Source organism: Xyrauchen texanus, chromosome 25 (assembly GCF_025860055.1).
Source record: "Xyrauchen texanus isolate HMW12.3.18 chromosome 25, RBS_HiC_50CHRs, whole genome shotgun sequence".
Classification (NCBI taxonomy): Eukaryota; Metazoa; Chordata; class Actinopteri; order Cypriniformes; family Catostomidae; genus Xyrauchen; species Xyrauchen texanus.
Genome location: NC_068300.1, coordinates 37565822 through 37587693, shown reverse-complemented (window position 1 = coordinate 37587693; position 21872 = coordinate 37565822). Strand labels below are relative to the sequence as shown.

The following is a 21872-nucleotide window of genomic DNA, read 5'->3' as shown; positions in this document are numbered from 1 at the left end:
AATGAAACACCCTGGCGTTACATCTTAAATGCAGTTATATTTTATGCGTTATAGCTTTATTAAAGTTTAAGTAATAAAAAAGCAGATCATGTAAATAACTACATACTCCGAAACTGGCATTTCTCCGTGCGATCAGCGCCTCTTCTATGAGTTGCGTGAATTAAGTGTCCTGATCTAAGGGGGAGAGATTGAAACTGCACCCGGCTGATGCACACTCTGGCACGGGGACGCTCATCCCTCGAGCGTGCGTGCTTGCTGCAGCTAGATTATAACGTGATGGCTCGCGACTTATTGTATCATAATACAGTATATGTTTCACTGTGCATTTCTTATCATGAACACAATTGGCAATATGCAGCTTTATTAATAAGCAAGTTTGTTTTTGTGAGTTATATATGGATTGAAAGGAACAAAAAGGTGAGAGAGGGTAGTCTTCGCCCCATTATACACTGCACACACTGCTGTGTGACACAGCATCATCGGACTGAGCTCATTGTCATTGCAGGCAATCTCAACACTGTGCGTTACAGGGAAGACATCCTCCTCCCTCATGTGGTACCCTTCCTGCAGGATCATCCTGACATGACTCTCCAGCACGACAAGGCCACCAGCCATACTGCTCGTTCTGTGCATTATTTCTGCAAGACAGGAATGTCAGTGTTCTGCCATGGCCAGCGAAGAGCCCGGATCTTAATCCCATTGAGCACGTTTGGGATCTGTTGGATCGGAGGTGAGGGCTAGAGCCATTCCCCCCCAGAAATGTCTGTGAACTTGCAAGTGCCTTGGTGGAAGAGTGGGGTAACATCTCACAGCAAGAACTGGCACATCTGGTGCAGTCCATGAGGAGGAGATTCACTGCTGTACTTGCTGCTGGTGCCACATCAGATACTGATTGTTACTTTGTTCAGGGACACATTAGTCACATGTCTGTGAAACTTGTTCAGTTTATGTCTTAGTTGTTGAATCTTTTTATGTTCATACAAATATTTACACATGTTAAGTTTGCTGAAAATAAAAGCAGTTGACAGTGAGAGGACGTTTCTTTTTTTGCTGAGTTTATGTTGTCAACCATGGATCCAGATCACACCGTGCACATTTTTTTGGGAGTGTTTCTCCAGCCACTGCCATCAGAGTATACCATTGCCATGAAAGGGTGTATCTGGTCTACAATGATGTTTAGGTAGGTGGCACGTGCCAAACTGACGTCCGCATGAATGGCCGGACTCAGGGTTTCCCAGCAGAACAGAATTGCCCAGAGCCCGTTCTCGAGATAAAAAAGAAAATGGGACTCATCAGACCAGGTGACCTTCTTCCACTGCTCCAAGTTCAAGTTCCGACACCCACGTGCCCATTGTAGGTGCTTTCGACAATGGACAGGGGTCATCAGGGGCACTCTGACCTGTCTGTGGCTACGCAGCCCCATATGCAGCCTGGTTCAATGTGCTGTTGTGATATATTACTCCTATAACCATCATTAGACGGGATTCTTTTGTTCCCAAACACCCTTGCCAGCTTGTGGTTTGTCCCTCCTCAGACCACTGTATATTCGGTAGTTAAGTCTGACGTCACGCGTGACGTTTAGCCTCTTCCGGGTCCAAGCGCTCCGCTCGTCCAGATCTAATAACAATGGCGGAACCTGTTAATTTATTTACGATCACGTCCTACTTTAGTGATGCACCCTTGGCGGTCAAAAAGGGTTTAAACTCTTTTAACTCCAACAGAGTGGTTAGTGTAGCTCATCATTCAGGTGGCATAATTAAGGGTAGAGTCCAGGCATCAATGAAAAAGAAGGTTTACGAGGTTGAGGTGAGTTAGCTGTAAGCTAGCTAGCTAGTTGACATAAGGTGATATTCCTTGTTCTGGATGAGGTATTTCAAAATAATTTTTTTACAGGACTTCTATAACTGTGAATGTAAAAAAACGAAGATTAAAAAGTAAAAATGTGACAGACAGGTTTAGGGTTTAGTGAATTTAGGCTAGTCAATTTAGTAGTATGATCTGACAGCCCCGGGCTAGCTACAGAAGTATTGTTATGATAAACAGCGCTGGCAGCAATGTGTTTTAGAAAAGTGTTTAGGGTGAGGGTTAAACTGTTTTCAATACAGGTGCACGTTGAGGGTCAGGCAGTCAGGTACAGCACATGCGAGTGCCTAATCGGCAGAGACAAGTGCCATCATATGGCAGCTTTGTTGATTTGGGCAGAAAAAAATGTGTCCCGCACCGACGTGGAATGTGTGTGGAAGAAGGCCAACACTCCGAAGGGGACGAAATTGCAGCCAAGAGAGTGTCTGAGATGACACCATCCACAACACGAGGTTTGTAATAAGTTTGTTGATGTTGCGGGGTTTTAATTATTTTCTTAACTACGTAATGTGGTTTAAAGCTATTGCTAATACTATTAATCGTATTTATGAAACTCTTCTAACATACACTCACGGTGTGTTGTAGTGCAGCTATAAAATCATGATCATAAGCTTTATCACCATATTGAAATTGACCAATGGCAAGACAGTGAGGCTGAGATGTACACTATGATTTTTTAAAAGCTTAGATTGTGTGCTATAAATAAATTATGATCATAATAAAAGGCTATTATATTGAGATAAATATCATTACTCATTTGATTAATTTCATCATTATAACCAGTTTTATACCATTATTTCAGCTGGCATCAAAAGACCTGTCACCCAGGAGGACAAAGAATGGGTTCAGGCATCCCTGTTGCAACTTGGGCGTTTTACAGGGATGGGGTGGATTTTGAGTCCAGATACGCCTCAGGTAAGATTTTTTACTTTTGTACTTTCATGTTCCCTTAAAATTAGCAGAAACATCACAACTACACTACATTAAATCGATGACAATTTGGCTAGGGTTTTGTCATCCAACACAATAATTTTGTTCAATGTTATATGTTTAAAAATTTGTCGAAATTTGAACCACGGGTTTCAAACTGTGTAATATAGTTAAAAAGTAACATTACATAATTTAGGCTCATGAAAAATTTGGTAAACTACACATATGTTTGTATGTAAACCATTGCTTTCATTTCAAATGTATTTTGTATACACTATGTGTATGTATGTGGCATGTGTATGTACAAGTATGTGGACACCTCACTGACTTCACAACTTTTGCCTAACTTTAAATCTAGACTCTCCCAATCAAGATGTTTGATGGGCTGGTGACCAGCCCAGGTTTTGTCCAAGCTGAGGACAAGGCTCTATATGTGCTGTCAATGCTTGCTGTTAATGATCAGGAGAAGCAGCAGATTGAGGAAGCAACAGTTGGCCAGGCTAAGAATGCATTATGGTAAGAAAGCTTATTAATAAATACACCCTACACCAGTTGCTTTCGATAAATGTACTTATTGTAAGCTGATATGGATAAAAGTGTCTGCTAAAGGCTGTACATTTGCTCAGAATTTAGAAAGTGCGCTGCAGAATGTCAGATTGTTTTTACATGAAACTGTAATGCCAATTGTTGAGCAAAATTGATCTTTCTCATGGTTGGTTTCTTTTAACAGGTTTGCATATCGCAAGAAAAGGATAACAGCAAGTAACTTTGGTTTGGTCTTGGCAGCAGTCAAGCGGAAGTCTTACCCGCCTTCCTTGTTCAAAACCCTGCTTGGCCAGTACAACCTCAAAGAAGGATCTAAAGTAAGTTGTACTTAATAAGTGAATATTTAAAATGAAGGCATCTGTGTCTAAGAATACACTTATTAAGACTAAGTGGTATTTGTCCCCTCCCGCCAAGGCATGCGATTGGGGAATCCTGCATGAGCCAAGGGCAAAGCAGGAATACACTGAGAGCACTGGTGTTGCTATACAAGAGAGGGGACTGTTCCTGTCTGATAGCGGCCTGCTTGGTGGATCTCCGGATGGGACGGTGTTTGGAAACTGCATGATTGAAGTCAAGTGTCCGTGGTCAGCCAGAACTAAGACTATCCTGCAGGCAGCGGAGAGTAGGTACTTTTTCATGGAGTTCGATGAAGTGGTTGGTTCCCTGACGCTAAAACAAACTCACAACTACTGGCATCAGATCCAGGGAAACCTGCACCTGACCGGAGCTAACAGCTGTCACCTGCTTGTGTGGACTCCTCTTGACCTTGTCCTTCTACCAGTGCTCAAAGACCCTACATGGGCTGTGAACATTGACACTCTGGAAATGTTTTATAAAGATTGTTTCCTACTATACATTCTCTCACAGTTGTAAGTACTGTAAAACTTGCAAATAAATGAAAATGTAACATTTCACACAAGCCAGGTAATTTATTTATTATACATATTTATTATTATATCACATCTATATTAAATCACAAATATTACATATGTATTATTATAGTTTGTAGGCCCTTCATGCTACACACACAGAACTTATAAAGGTAACACTTTATTTTACAGTGTCTGTTACATTTGTTGCATGTACTTACCATAGTAATAACAGTAAATGATGCATAATTACATGCAACTAACCCTCAACCAAACCCTAACCCTATAGTAAGTACATGTAGTTAATTAATATTACTCAGTACTTCAATATATAATTACACTGTTACAATGACACCTTAAAATAAATAAATATAATAAAAATAAAACTATAAATACAGTTATTTATATACAGACATTAATTACACCCAGAAATTCATGTATATACAGGTGAAACTCGAAAAATTAGAATATCGTGCAAAAGTTCATTAATTTCAGTAATTCAACTTAAAAGGAGAAACTAATATATTATATAGACTCATTACAAGCAAAGTAAGATATTTCAAGCCTTTATTTGATATAATTTTGATGATTATGGCTTACAGATATGAAAACCCCAAATTAAATATTAGAATATTGTGAAAAGGTTTTCATATCTATAAAGGCTTGAAATATCTCACTTTGCATGTAATGAGTCTATATAATATATTAGTTTCACCTTTTAAGTTGAATTCCTGAAATAAATGAACTTTTGCACGATATTCTAATATTTCGAGTTTCACCTGTACAATACAGTTAACTCATCCAATTTCACGGAGAATGGGTGTTTGTAAATTTGTAAGACACACACACACTTTAAATATCTTGTTTATATTTTGTTTGAACTGTATGGAATGTGGTCCAAAATGTGAAACAATTTCAGTCGCTGAATTGAACGCTCCACATGTATCCTAGCTTTTGAAATTAATCTGTTATTGTTCACTTCCTCCTGCGTAAATTGTCTATTGACGAGGAAAGACGGGATGTTCAGGGAAACTCCTTCTGGCAAAATGTCCCGAATTGTGAAGCCCTTGTCTGCCATAACCATATCGCCAGGATGTAAATGTTGGAGAAGTCCACAGTCAGCTGTTATTGCCTTGTCTGAGGCACTCCCACCGTACAGGTCACTGGCAAAGGTAATAACGCCATTAGGTGCAACACCGATTAAAGCCTTAAGTGTGGTTCATCCTTTGTACTGGCTGTACAAATGGCACTGTGCATCAAGCCTCTCTGTGTTAGAGATGGCAAACTCTGTGCAGTCGAGCACGATCCTGCAGTTAGGGAAGGGCTGGAAGCAGTCTGGCAGCGATGTTTGATTCTTGGCTGTGGAGGGGATGTTGTTCTCAAGCAAACCGACATACAAAATCTCATACAGGGCACTAATGATGGTGGTGAAGATGTTGGTTACTGTGGCTGTGCTACAATTAAACCTTGTTGCAAGGTCTACGTGGCCGCAATTTAGTCTAAGCTTCATTAAGGTCAGGAGCAATTGATCAACTAAGGGCATCATTTGGACAGTCCAATCAGAATGATATTGTAGCTCAAATTTAGAAATTAGCGCTTCCAAAAACAGGACAGTGGCAACATCAGGCAATCCAGTAAAATATTGAACTCTGTCAGGACTATTAGAAATTTGACTGAAGGGAAAAATTTGATTCTGTTTATCCAATTGTTTTTTCAATTTTTCATTCTCTTCCCTCAGCATCTCATTCTCCACCTCAAGTGCCACAAGACTTTTTGAAGTACATGGGGTCTCTACAGTTACCATGTCAGCATACGTTCCCTCATCCTCACCATTGCTAGGGACCATTTGTTTCTTTCGTTTAGGGAGATGGCTGAGGTGCTCGGGGAACTGGAAAGTCTTCCCCTCATTCCAAGCAAATCTTGATGGCCCAGCAGCTTTTCCATTGGGGAAATGCCAACTGCACACCCTAGAGTTGCAGTTTGGGATGAAGTTTTCACGTCTGTAAAAAAATAATTTTTTAAATATTACTTTTTATTCTTTTTAGAATCAAATTACATAAATTCACCAAAGGGATTTTTTATTATTCAAAGCTTGTACCATGTTCCTATTGACCAGAAAGACTTATTTCAGGTGAAATTCTGACAATAACTCGCAGTTCACTTGCTGTACATACAACAATCAAATTTGTTTATGAAACAATTACTGTAATTCACCTAAAGTACTTTTTCATGTTCCAAAGGTTGTAGTACTTTCCTAGTGACCTGACTGACTTACTACAGGTGAAATTTTGATAATACCTAATAACTGTTTACATAATAATATAATACTGTAATTCACTAAGAGGGGGTTTGTTTGTTTCAGGTTGTAGTACATTAATAGACATGAGTCTGATCTTATATCTCAGACAAATGAGAAACTTTAGCAGATTATCATACTATAACCGGTCTAATGTTTTTTCTTGCTATGTACACACATCTTCATGCTTCGACTTGTCTGTTGCCAAGCTAACGTTAGCTAGTTAGCCTTCCTTAGCTAGCTAACTTAGTTTCATCTTAACTAGGCGGCAGAACAAGGCCTGACAACCGAAACATCATGCAAGATTTGGGTTTATAGCAACAAACAACATATACAAACCTATAGACTACATAAGCCCTTTTCTTAAAGGGCTGGTTTCGCTTAAGCGCCAGTGGGTGTTAGGGATTAAGGGATAGCACCCACTGGCGCCAAAGTTTCTTCATTCGTTTAAGATTTGTAACTTACCTTATCAACTGCAGCCATTTTCTCTTTTCTTTCTCGTCACAGGGAAAGCGGTAGAATGACAGTTGAATGTCACGTTTTTTTTAACTCCGATCTATTTAAACAACACGGGACACAGCACTGCGGCATGTTAAAACTCGGGCGAAAGCGGTAAGTAGGTAGAGAGGACCCGGCATTTGGACCCGGAAACAGTATTATTGGAGGTGGTTACGTCACGACTTAACAACCGGTATGACCAGGAGCACCCCACAAGCCTTGCCATTTCAGAGATGCTCTGACCCATCTGGCCATAACATTTGGCCCTTGTCAAAGTCACTCGGGTCTTTACTCCTGCCCATTTCTCCTTCATTAAACACATTGACTACGAGAACTGATTGTTAGCCAACCATCTAATCTATTCAGACCTTGACATGTGGCCTTGTTAGGAGATGATCAATGTTATTTGCTTCAACTCTCAGTGGTCATAATGTTTTGGCTCATCAGTGTATATATTCATTCTCATTTACAATCAAGCTGTTATTTTGCAAAAAGTGAAAAAGTCCAATTTTGTGCATTTAGGATGCATAAAAAAATGTGCTATGTAATTGCCATAAAAACAAGTAAAAACAAAAGAGTCGGCTATTCAGGGCTCAAAGATAATTGTGCGTCCATCTCGTAAATACGATCATTATGATGTCTTGAAGGCAGCATTACACACACACTTGTGTTTGTGTTTTTGTGTATGTTTGATCTCTCTCTCTCTCTCTCTCTCTCTCTCTCTCTCTTACAGGAAAAGCCTTATAAATGCAGCAAGTGCAACAAGGCCTTTAGTCAGAAACGAGGCCTGGACGAACATATGCGCACACACACCGGAGAAAAGCCCTTCCAGTGTGACGTGAGTTATACACACATACTATCAAAGAACCTTCTAATGTGATCTCACACGCAAACCACATTGCATAATTCTGCATTCTAACACACACACACACACACACACACACACACACACACACACACACACACACACACACACACGCACAGTCCCATTTTATGTCTCATTCTGGCTGTATATCACACAAGCAGTGCTCCCCCTTCTCCACACACACACTGCAGCCACAGCCCAGTGGAAGAGGAGAGAGAGAGGTGGCTTGTGGGTAGTGTGTGACGTTCAGCGGGGTTTAGTCTTAGACCACTGTAAGAACTGAAGCAGGTCTTGAGTTTAACCCTGCATCCCATACTGGTCCACATAATCAGCACCATGACGTGCATCAAACCACAAACCAGAACGCCTTCACACACACACACACACACACACACACACACACACACACACACACACACACACACACACACAGCTTGAGTGTGAGCTAGTTTGTGTTTGTGTGAGGGTGTAACTATAGTGTCAAAGCTATAATGGAAGGACTTCCTGCCAGGCGGACACAAGGACGAAACCACCCAGCACAAACTGACCCATCTCTGACCTTTGAGCGACTTAAGACACACACACACACACACACACACACACACACACACACAAACACACACATTCATTCCATTTCAGACCACATATAATAACTGTGAACTCTTTATCTTCTCACTGGCCCTGAAAAACATTTGTGTCGATCTGTGAATCCATTGTCAGATTCTCTTTTTTTAAGACACAGACTCTTTTGTTTCTCAGACCTGTGTCTAGCCAGTCAGAATTCGTTTTTAAATACAATATGAAGTAAAAATGTGTACTATTTTAACATGTTCCTGGTCTTATGCTGCCTTCAAATGTTCTTGAGAATGTTTGTCGTATTTTTCCGGTAAAATTATCGAAACTTCCTGTAAACAAGAAAAAATTACTTGAGACATAGAATAACATAAAAGATAATTAAGATATTTTAGATATATTATATTAGATATTTAAGAGAAATCTATTTATGCTTAATACAAGAATAAAAATGTGATTTGCCAATGGGGTAATAAAATTAAACTTGTTTTTCTTTCTCTCGTTATAAGCATAATGTTAGGACATTTTGTTAGACTTCTCTGAAATCAATACAAAATATAAAGAAATGAAATACAGCAATAGCTTGTTGCTGTAGTATAAGATTAAGTGAATACACCTGTATCGTGTCAACATGGTCTATATCATTTACTAATGCACTGTAAGCCAACCAGGCATATATAACAAATTAACATTATTGAATTAAAGCACTGAAATTGAAATAATTTTGCTTTCCATTATCTGTCATACCCCTTCCAACATCGACAACTCTGTATCATCTAGAATTCGGAGTTTCCCACTGGTAAATACGACATAATTACGATATTTCCAATTCTACTTGAAGGCCGCATTGTGTATTGAGCACGATTCATCAGGGCTCTTTATTCTAAAGAAAAACTATTTTTTTTAAATTCCATCAAAATATAATAATTTTCCCCACCTCTGCAACAACTTTTCTGCTGATGAAACCAAGACCAGGTGGGTGACGAAAAATAATATTAACCAATAATACCATAGCATAACATCCATGATCCAATGAAATCTTGATGAAGAAAATCAGGTCCCACACTACATTATTTCCTGCTGACTTTTCTGCTAACAAAATTTTTGGCAGGTTGCAGTAACAACACAAATGGTTCAGCGGTTGTAAATGTGTGTATTTTACTTTTTAACTGTTATGATGGTTGTATAAGATAACATAAATTGCTGCCTCCCATGTCTGTTTCATTTATGGAAATGTCCTTTGGTTCTACACCTTGGTATTCCACCAGTTTCTTTTTTGATGATCAAATACTTTGTCGTATTCCAATTTAATGTGTAGAGTCAATATATGTAAGCCATTCATAGGGCAAGTTGAAGCAATATAATCGACAGAGACTTTTGACAATAGAGCAAACTGTGCACTCCCAATTTTCAGCCATCTTAGTTTCAGAAGTATTTTTTCCATTCATTTTTTTTCCATAGGGATTTCATCAAATTCTTCATAATAGCATTCTAAGCCATGAATGTAAACACCATCTTTCATAAGGAAATGAACTACAATCATATGAAGCATTGCATAATGAAATACAAAACTTTGGATTTTAAGTTGTTGATTATAATCATGGAAACAATATATTTAAATGTTTTGGCAAAATATTCAGATTTTCCAGAAATAAAGTCGCACCTGAATATAAGTCGTACTTGGTCAAAATCGCGTTGTTCAGGGAAACAAAACATAGCTAAATCGCATCTTGATATAAAGATATAAAGTACTTTTTAAAGGCAAAGTACTCTGAATCCACTTTAAATCACTACTTCCGCCTCTTTGACTGATGTTTTCAGCTGTTTGTAAGCATATGTGTTTTAGTGTGCGTGCGTTTTAACGGCCGACATTAATTACATAAATTATGTTAAGAAGTTGCTTCAGAATATAAATCGCAGGACTTTTCAGATGCTGAAAAAAAACACGACTTACTGTTGTATATTCCAGAAAATACGGTAGCTTAAGAGTGTTGAGAGACCAATTTGTGTCATTCACAGTGTGTTGTGGCAGTGGGGCAGTCGCTTCAGAGCTCTTTTGGCGCATTTTGTTGCCCATAATTCTCTGATTGATGGATCCTTCTCTGCTGGATCATGGGCAGTGTAGTTCTTCACCCAGAATTCCGCTATTAAACAAATTCTAGGAATGTTTAAATGTTGAAAATTGAAATAACTTGGACTTAAGCCTTCAACAGAAGCATCTACCATTAATGAACAAACTCTGAGCTCATGAAAGATCTGTCTTTACAGACAAAAATACCCAGTAGGCTTTAGTTTAAAGTCTCACACACACACATAAACTTTTCCACTATGCTACTCATATCAGAGCCAGTTATCAAATAATGATATAACTGAAAACATTAATCCATAACAGCCCAAAGTGCACACAGCACATTGTAGTCTTTGCTTACGATGAGGCTGGAGCTGTTGTGTTAGTCCAAAGCAGATGAATGAGAATCAAGCAAGTAAAAGATCACAGTATTTCAACGTTTTGAATCACAATAAAATAAATATAAAGAATGAAGAACACTAACTTGTGCTTTTTAAACCACGATACCTCCTAAAAATGCCTGTGTAACACAGTTCAGTGGTAAGGAGGAGGCGAGAACCGGCTTGACTTTATAAATGATAATTTAATGTTATACTTAACCAAAAAGACAAATACACACGCACACACGCAGGTGTCGGGCAGCTGCCCGTAACACTCTCTCTCTGTCACACTGCCGTCTCCGGTCGCCATTATCCCTCTCTGGCTTCATCAGACAAATTAAGGGCCGGGTGTGCAGAATCACGACCCGGCCCCTCCCTCCTCCCTGCCACAGCCTGCATTAACAAAAATGAATAAACTCCAGCTAATTTCTTCGCATCTGACTAATGCATGCGATGGAAACCTTCAGGCTTGAACAGAACAGAACAGTGAATTCTATGTTATTCCTCCTTCTTCTAAATGGAAAAATTCAAGCCAGCGAGCCCGTAACCAAGTAAGTTTGGGGTATGGGACAGGGTTTTGGGATGGAAACAGCCGAACCTCTGCTCCAGGTTTGTGTACATGACAGGCTCTTGAAGGGGCAGGGTTAAAACTGACTAAAAACTTTTGACTAATGTTTGCGGTCTCGCATACATCAGCAGAGAAGAGTCAATCATATCAGAGGAAGAGCTTATGACATCAACAAGGTGTTTCCATTCACAGAACTGCTGCTCCCTGGATGTTTTTTTTGTTTTTGGCACCATTCTGAGTAAATTCTTGAGACTGTTGTGTGTGAAAATCCCAGAAATACTCAAACCAGCCCGTCTGACACCAACAATCATCCATGCAATTATCTAATCAGCCAGTTGTGTGGCAGCAGTGCAGTGCACATAATCATGCAGATGCGGGTCAGAATCTCAGTGATTTGGAACTTGGCATGATTGTTGGTGCCAGATGTGCGGTTTGAGTATTTCAACAGTCTCTAGAGTTTACTCAGAATGGTGCCGAAATCAAAAACATCCAGTGAGCATCAGTTCTGTGGACAGAAATGCCTTGTTGATGAGAGAGGTCAACAGAGAATGGCCAGACTCTGTACAATTGTGGTGAGAAGAATATAATCTCAGAATGCTATTGTAAGATGAGGGTTGGCACTGTTTTGGCAACACTAGGGGGGCCTACACAATATTAGGCAGGTAGTTTTAATGTTGTGGCAGATCATTGTAGGTTATCGTAAAATAGAAATAAAAAGAATTTGACATCCAAATCAGACTGTTGTGCTTTATATGACAAAGTTGATCAGAGTTCATCTTGCACTGAAAATGCTCATTGAGACGATATAGCAACTAACAATTGAAGTCCAGACAGTGAAGCACACATTATTCACCTCGTAATACAGTTGGTTGCTGAAGTCGAGAAGAAAAGCTTACTAGTAACCAACTGCCATTGAGATGAATTGGGATGCTAACGGATAACTCTTTGTATGTATTATAGACCTCCTTGGTCAAGGGGACAAACCTCTAACTCAAGTATTACATTTTGGACGGCTTATTGAGAAGTGTGCTGTTTTTTAAATTGATCAGACATACGAGTAGAGACAAGCTTTATGGTATTTACTCTTTAGACAGTTGAATCAGACTGAGCGATTTAAAGATAACTCCTACACATACACACACATGTGCAAAGTTTCCTTTCTGTCTGAAACACTGTTTTAACACTGAACACACTCGGCGGGAGACTATTAAGGCATCTAAACACACACACTGGTGCAGGGCAGTCTTTGCACACACTTTTCAATAAACTAAATGAGAAACATTCCCTGTATATTTATTTGATTTCTACAGCAAGCTGCAAGCGTGTCTTTCTACATTTTGATGGTTTTAAAATGCATACGAGTATGAAATTGGCTGTTTCCTGCTTTTTTCTCACCGCACTTGATGTGACAAGTCTTTTAAGCCTGAAGTTATTTGCTCTGAATTCTGCCGCTCCGAGGACAGTTGTGCAAATGGCTTCCATTGATGGTAAATTATTCAGATAATTCTTTTCATGCGCAGCATTTTTAAAACGGCAACGTGCCAGAAGCTGTTTAATTCAAATTAATTTGAGGCTTTATTATTGACTGGCTCTCTTTGAGTATTTGACTTAATTTGAAGTGGTTTGTGGGGTGTTCGTTGATGGCTCCTGTTGAAGTTAAAAAACAAGAACATTGTGATGTTCTGTTATGAAGTGTTTTGATGGTGAATAAAACAAATATTTGAGTGTTCTCAAATGCTCTAATTCTCCTTTTAAGGAATTTTGTTGGCTCAGATCTTGAGTTGTGTCTCCATACGCAGCTGTTCAGAAATCGAATGGTCTAAAGATTTTATATAAAATGGATATTTCCGACTGTAAATTCTGATTAGATGAACAACATTCAAATCTGTTGTAAAATAGCCAACATACAGAATGTACATCTGTGACTACACATCAGCTGAGCATTCATGCCAAGTGTAGTGTAGCCTGCACTATATTACTTGACAGAACTATTGTTTTGGTAGCTCAGTGGTAAAGACGATGGCAACCACCCCTGGAGTTCACTAGTTCGAATTCCAGGGTGTGCTGAGTGACTCCAGCCAGGTCTCCTTACAACCAAATTGGCCAGGTTGCTAAGGAGGGTAGAGTCTCATGGTCGCGTTGCACATGGTGAGTTGGGAGTGGATGGCGCGGTGGATGGCGTGAAGCTTACACGTGCACTTTGTCTCTGTTGCAACACGCTAAACAAGCCACGTGATAAGATGCACGGGTTGATGTTCTCAGACGCGGAGGCAGCTGGAATTCATCCTCTGCCACCCGGATTTAGGCTAATCACTACACGACCACATGGACTTAAAAGCACATTTTTCAAATTGGGAGAAAAGGGGATTTAATAACTGGTCGATCAACATTTGGCAATATTAACCTCAACCAAGCATCTCTGGTAGCTGCAGATTAGACCTGTACAATGAATTTTGGACAATTCTTCCTTACAGAACTGCTTCAGCTCATCCATATTATTAGGATGTTTGGTGTGAACGGCTCTCTTGAGGTCATTCCACAGCACATCTATTGGGTTAAGGTCTGGGCTCTGACTGGGCCACTCCAAAAGGTGGATTTTCTTTGTGTAGTTGATTTACTTTGATGTTTAGGGTCATTGTCCTGCTGCATCACTCAACTTCTACTGAGCTTCAGCTGGCGCACAGCCACCTTGACATTATCCTGTAGGATATCTTGATAAACTTGGTCATTTATTTTTGCCTCTGTGATGGCAAGTGGTCCAGGCCTAGAGATGTTAGCCAGTTCCAATGATTCCTTCAAGTCTTTAGAAGTCACTTTAGGGTTATTATTTACCTCATTGAGCATTCTGCAGTGTGCCCTTTGAATCATCTTGGCTGGATGGCTGGATGGCTGGATGGAGAGTAGCCACTGTACTAAATCATCTCCATTTATAGACAGTTTGGCTAACTGTGGACAGATGAATATTTAAGCTCTTCGAAATAACTTTGTAACCCTTTCCAGCTTTATGCAAAGTAACAATTCTTTATTGTAGGTATTCTGTATTTTGTGCGAGGCATGGTCCACATCAGCAAATGTTTCTTGTGAATAGCAAACTCAAAATATTTTAGTGCTTTTTATAAGTCAAAGTAGCTCTAACCCACACCTCCAATCTCGTTTCATTAATTGGATGCCAGGTTTGCAAACTTCTTACTCAAATTATCTTTTGTTGACATCATTAGACTAGGGGTTCACATACTTTTTCCAACCTACACTGTGAATGTTTGAATTATGTATTCAGTATGTACAAGAACAATACAATAATTTGTGTGTCATTAGTTAAATCGGATTGTGTTTTTTCATTATTGTAATTCAGATGTTCAAACCAGATTTTAAGACAAATTTATACATAAATGTGGGTAATTCCAAAGGATTCACTTACTTTCTCTTACCACAGTTAATGTAACACTGCTAAAATGAGTGTGTGTGTGTCCAGTCATATACTTGATGTTCAAAATAAATAACAACACACACAAAAGTGATTCCCTGTTCCTTGTCAGTGATAAAATGGTGGAGAAAGGAGCTCTTAACTCTATTTGATGTACAAAACAAGCCCAGATTGGACTTGTGATAGAAATTAAGTATTTTTTAGCCTTTGTAAGGCGCATTTTAATTACCACAGAAACATGCAAGTCTTAACTATCACTAAAACACAGAATGAGATGTTTTTTTCTGCAAGCACTTTTCATGTGGAGTTCAAAGCAGCACTTGACGCTGGTGCTGACGCCCTGATGCAAATCATGAACGTGGCTTCACGACTGCTGTAGAAATGTAGATACCCACTGACTGCCGGCTGACTGACATTGTGGAGGATGAGAGTTTAAGAGATTTAATGGCCATTGCAATGAAATTCAAACAATGGGGAGACTGGTTCTTTCAATTAGTCAAACTCCCACTGAGACTTTGGGAAACATGTAATGTTACTTGAATTGGTGATATTTTAGTGCATTTTTATCTTTATGCAGTGGAAGACTTTTTTAGGAAAATATTAATGAAGAATTATATTGTTTTGATTTCTTTTCTAAGATGGAACAAAATGCATTTTGACAGAAAATTAAATATACTATATATATATATATATATATATATATATATATATATATAGTGTCAAATTTCAGCACTTTCAAAACGTTAAAAACATTGAATTAATCGTGCTTAACTACAAAAACAATTATGCGATTAATCGCGATTTGAATGCACTCATTTGAATGATTTTGGACTGGCAACATTCACTTCCATTGTAAGTGCCTTATTTAATATATGTAAACAAGTTTTATTTAATATATGTAAACAAGTTTTTTATTCAGATGTAAACACAAAAATATTTTCACATATACACACAGCCATATAATATCTCCAATTCATGTCACAGTGAGAGGCTAAGTGAGACTAATGAGGAGTCTATCAAGGCATTAAATGTTCTTCATGTTGTTTAAATAAAAAATTGCATTCATTTTATGGAGAAAATGACAGCTGTAATATCTTTCTGTCTCTCTTCATGGATTTTTTTTGAGAGAGAGAGAAATAATTGTGATTTATCATGTGAAATGGATTCGTGTACAATTGGTGACGCATATTTGATGTTGTGTGTAGTGTGGCAGCAGGCCGCGGGTCTGACTGCAGGATTTAACTGAATGCGATTTACTGCTCACTTTGGCTGCAGTTTGCTAACTAACCCTTGAGTGTTGGTTTTGTTGGCAATGTTATTTCCAGTGCTTCTCGCATTGCGTGTGAGTTAGAGTCTCGACGAATAGCATATGGTAATGAAACGGTAAGCAGATTTTATGTGGCTCCCACCCTGGCTTGTAGCTGTTTAGTTATGTTTTGATTCATTCAGTTTTTGGTTGTTTATATGTCTGATATGATGTCTTTAGCGTTTGCCCTCACATCCTCTCTGCTGTCACAGAGGAGCATGAAGTTATACTAATACACAAAACATTAGTGAATGGAAGTCTGTAAACAAAAGCTGCTAAGCTAAAGTGAAATATCAAATAAAAACCTTCCTCTCTTGGGTCTTTTTCATGAGTTATGTAATGTGAATCCTCTAATAGCAACCAGACTAATTCATTCTTTCTCCTGTCCATAAAACAGTCTGCTAATGTCGACATCATGATGCTAGGTTATTGTGAGTGGTTGCCAGGGCCTTGTTATATGGTTGCTAAGATGTGCAGGGTTGCTGCCAGAGCATTGTTATGCGGTTTCTGAAGTGTTCTGGATTGTTGGTAGGATGTTGCTATATTGTTGCTAGGGCATTGCTATGTGGTTGCTAGGATGATATATGGGTGGTTACTTGGGCTGGCTAAAAATATTGGTTTTCCAATGAATCTTCAATTGAACAATCCCTATATTTATTCTTAAAATCACAGGTTGGTCTATTACTCTATGCCAGGGGTGCTCATTACATCCCAAGAGGTTAACAGGCCAAAAGGAATAGATAATAGACACAAAGATGTACAAAGGTTTTTTTTTTTACCTCTCTGCCAATAAATAATTTCCATTTAAAATGATTGTTCATCACATGACAGGCCACATTTTTAAGGAGACCCACAATGAAAGATAAATAGAAGATACAAAGAAAAAAAGAAAAAATAACTAAATATGATAACAATATGATTGATATGAAAAAAAGGATAATTTGTACTTCTAAAACATTTTTCAACATTCAAAACATTCAACTCCTGAACATCTCGGCCGCACCTAAAGGGCTTTTCGCAGTGAAAAAGGCCAATTACCCTTCTGTGTCATGTGAGTTTAACTTGCTCAAGCCAGATATCAGCATTTATCCTGCCTCTAATCTGAAGAAACATATCAAGTAAATTTCATATTTCTGCTGACTAGATTCTGTGTGTCTATAACGTAGCCTGTAAATTAACTATCACTGAGATTATTGGGTTTGATGTGAGAGATTAATGCAATGTTATCAATAGGGCTGGGTGATAAACCAATCTTGATGTTTACATTTACATTTATGCATTTGGCAGACGCTTTTATCCAAAGCGACTTACAGAGCACTTATTACAGGGACAATCCCCCCGGAACAACCTGGAGTTAAGTGCCTTGCTCAAGGACACAATGGTGGTGGCTGTGGGGTTCGAACCAATGACCTTCTGATTAACAGCCCTGTGCTTTAGCCACTATGCCATCACCACTCCCACTCACTCACTGATGTTTATCTGAACGAAATATAAAGAGAGATGTCTGCAAAATCGATGATAAACTTTTTGAGTATGTTCTACATCTAGAACAGGGGTGTTCATTACATCGATCATGATATTAAGACAACCACTGGTTGGTTGATCTAGATAAAATTTTAAAGATTGACTTTTTATTTCCTGACATCTGTCGCTGCATGTTGTCTGATTGACAGGCGAATAATATGTGAGTGCTAATGTAGGTACGTGCCTAAATTATCAAATATGAGGATTTAATGTAAACGTAGTTGGTTTGAGCACTGTGAATTTAAATAGTGGGACAAAAAGCGTATTTGCATCAAAATGTCGGGCTTGAAGTGTACATGTAACTGAATTGAGCGCTGTCTAGCAAGCTATGCATATAAAGGCTATTAATCAAACAACAATAACAAGGAAACATGAAAAACACTCACTACTTTTAGCTGAATAACTTGAGTAGCTTTAAAAGTATTAATGTAATAGAATAAAACAGTGACATTTTTAATAATATTATTAGTTTTTTTTATAATACCGACACCTGATGTAGAAAGTGTGCTAATTTATATAATAAATTACTGGGAAAGTAAAGATGATAAAATCATTTATAATTATGATTAGCCTTTATGAAGATAGAAAAGTATCAACATTTGCAGAGCAATACATCAGCAGAACATTCCACCTGTCACAAACTTCAGAAAATTGTGCATCATGCATTAAAATGAGAACACAACTATTTCTTGGCTTAAAAGATACAAGAACTAAATCAATAAAAAAAAAATTGTATCTAAAAGCAGGACAATGTGGCCCCCCATGTGCAAAATGAAAATTCTCTTATAATTTACTCGCCCTCATGCCATCTGTCTATGACTTTTTTCTTTTGCAGAACACAAATGAAGATTTTCAGAAGAATATTTCAGCTCTGTAGGTCCATAAAATACAAGTGAATGGGTGTCAAAATTGTGACACTCCAAAAAGCACATGAAGGCAGCATAAAAGAAATCCATATGACTCCAGTGGTTAAATCCATGTCTTCAGAATTGATATGATAGATGTAGGTGAGAAACAGATCAATATTTAAGTCAATTTCTGCTAGAAATTCTTCTCCCTGCTCAGTAGATGGCGATATGCATGAAGAATGTGAATCACCAAAAACAAAAGTAGAAGAATATGAAATTTAAAGTGGAGATTGACTGAGCAGGGAGGAGAATTTCAAGAAAAAATTTACTTAAATATTGATCTGTTTCTCACTCAACCTATCATATCTCTTCTGAAGACATGGATTTAACAACTGGAGTCACATGGATTGGGCTAATTTTATGCTGACTTATGTGATTTTTGGAGCGTCAAAATTTTGGCACCCATTCACTTGGTATGGACCAAAAGAGCTGAGATATTCTTCTAAAAATCTTAATTTGTGTTCTGCTGAAGAAAATCATACACATCCAGGATGGCACAAGGGTGAATAAAACCCCTTTAAAACCCGATTTGGCCCCTGTACCAAACAACTGTTCTACCGCCTCTATTGTGCGGGACATGACGCGCAAAGTAACCCTGCTTTTTTAGTGTTTTTTTGTTGTTGTTTTTTTGCATTATTTGTTTTGAACATGCTTTATGCACAACAATAACTTTCTCAGTCGGCATTAAGGGAAAGTTAGACCCTGCACGTAAACTGATTTTAATGTAATTAAAATAATGTATCATACATTATGATATTGAAAATAACTTTATCATCTTGCTTTTATACCCATATGTCCGGGGCAGGGTATGCAAATATTGTCTGCCTGATTCCCATTGGCCTTTTTTCATAGAACAGAGACATATTCGGCACACAAGAGAGATCCCTAGTGTCGCTTCTTCGATACAACGTCGAAGTGAGCGACGGATGGGGAACATACATACTTCAGCTTTAAAATGGGATAGGACAAAGTATTTTATCATCGAAAACATTTACCTCCTGATTTCGTTATATGTTGAGATTCCTAATTCTGTTTGTGTATTTCAGGTGTGCGACCTGTCGTTCAGTCTGAAGAAGATGTTGATCAGACACAAGCTGACCCATAACCCAAACAGACCCATGGCTGAATGCTCACTGTGCCACAAGAAATTCACCCGCAGCGACTACCTCAAAGTCCATATGGAGAACGTCCACGGAGAGACAGAATGATAGACAATCATACACAGCAACCGCATATACAGTATTTACAGATCATGTCTGCAACAGCTATACAAACGATGCATACATAGAGTTAGTATATGCAACACACATTTACAAGCACATTGATATACTTTCACAAATGTGCTCATTGCACAGTCTAATTCCATTCCAAAGATCTGCATTATCCACATGTATGGAAAGCATGAAAATGTGCAATTTTACAGGGATTTACAAACAAAGTACATCCATTATATTGATACATTTCCTTTTTCTATAGTGTCTGTTATTCACAATTTTTAATAAATGTTGCGTGACCAAGGACCATGTTTTTTAAAAACGTTCTACTACCTTGTTTTTCCTTTTAAATGTTGTTTGCATTTAACTGTATAATTCAATATTTATCCTGTTATATTTGAAGTACAGTATTACTTAAGGTTCACATGAGGTTTTTGTTTGATTGTCAGATTAACATCTTGTGGTTCTAATTTGAAAAGTTTGCAATGCATTTGGCTTTGAATGATTGAATCGCTGATATGACTGATGTGGTGAGTCTGATATTTTTTTCTTTGGCCAAATAAACATTTTTCTTTACCCAGTCCCTTCCATTCACAGGGTATATATATTGAAGTGCACTCTGGAATACAGAGGATATATTTTCTTCCCAGATCATCATTTGCGTTCGTTAATTATAAACATTTCGGTCTTGGTAAACTCTTGGTGTCAGAGGAATCGGATGTGCTTTGATACTTGATTAGAAAGCCGGTCTCTAAAGCTGGTTACCGTTGGTTACAACATAATTAAAGCCTCAGTGTGGCTTTAGTGAGAAAAGTAATTACTCGTAAAAGCTGAGATCTACAGCCAACAGCCGAAATTCTAAAAATGAATCTAGGAAACAAATGTAACTCTTTTGTATGCAAGATCAACATATTATCAAAATTAGACAGTATTGAAATGTTGAAAATATGCTAACTTTGTTCAATAGAACTATGGAGTCGAAGCCCGCTCAGACTCATTGAGCTGTGCTACACATGTGGCTGATGCAGGTTCAAGTCTAACCTGGGATTTTTCCTGTTTCTCCCTGATATTCCTGTCATTCTATATGTCTTTGCACAATAAAAGTGGCAAAAATAAAATATACGGTTGTTTAACATATAATTAAATAAATAGCAAGATGTTTGCTTTGCAGGCAAATATCGCATGTTTAGTTAGAAACTTTTTTTTACATGGCACTAACGTTCCAAAGCCCAAAGTATACTTCGGTCAGACTCGAACGTTGAGCGTCAGTATACAGGACGCTTTACCAAATCTCATCCTTAGCAGTTTCACATTTCAATGTTTCGTCAGTGAAATGATCCAAAAAACTTTTAAACAACTGTCCCTCACAGCCTCATTGTCAATACCATCAGAAATTTCATCAAATACCATCAAAGATGATGCTACTGTGAATACGGTCTATAAACTACTAGGTTCCTGCTTAGCTTATATGAAAAGTCCCGCCTTTGATTTTACTGGCTATCGGAAACATCATTGACGAGCTGTGTTGGCCCATCTTAAAAATGCACTTTTGTTTAAACAATTTTGTGTTAATAAGCATATTGTTAAAGTGTTATACCTATACTTTTGAAACAGTGAGTATTTCAACATCTACTGATTGTAACGCTTCACTTCCATAGTAACTGTCTCACTTGAAGGAAAAGGAGGGATGAGTCAAAATTAGTAAACAAATACTAATTGAGCTTAACTTGTACTGAACCCAGAATATTTCATTCTCAAACATTTACATTTTTATTGAGTTCGTAGAATCATTTGTCAATTTAACTCAAGTTGAATTTTACGTTCTCTGATATTTACTTCATGCTTAGCCTTCTCAGATTTGCAGGTGTTTGGACTTTAATTCTCTCTTCGTATTGACTTTTCCTTTCCGTTCTTGTCTTTTGCTTTTGTGTCTCTTTTGTGAGATATGACCTCCTTCAGCATGTGGGAGTAAATTCTTTTTGGATTAAAAGTGTTGAGGTTGAAATGGTCTTTATCTACTCACAAAATATTTAGGAATGG

General features: G+C 38.1%; 1 protein-coding gene across 1 annotated transcript in view; it reads left to right on the top strand.

Annotated features, from left to right (window-relative positions):
- prdm5 (PR domain containing 5) overlaps positions 1–20406 on the top strand; it is a 103571-nt gene extending 83165 nt beyond the window's left edge. Inside the window, exons 15-16 of the mRNA XM_052092101.1 lie at positions 7736–7840; positions 19665–20406. Coding sequence (XP_051948061.1) covers positions 7736–7840; positions 19665–19826 — 267 coding nt within the window. The 3' untranslated portion in view covers positions 19827–20406. The remainder of the gene's footprint in view (positions 1–7735; positions 7841–19664) is intronic.
- Positions 20407–21872: the final 1466 nt, after the last annotated feature.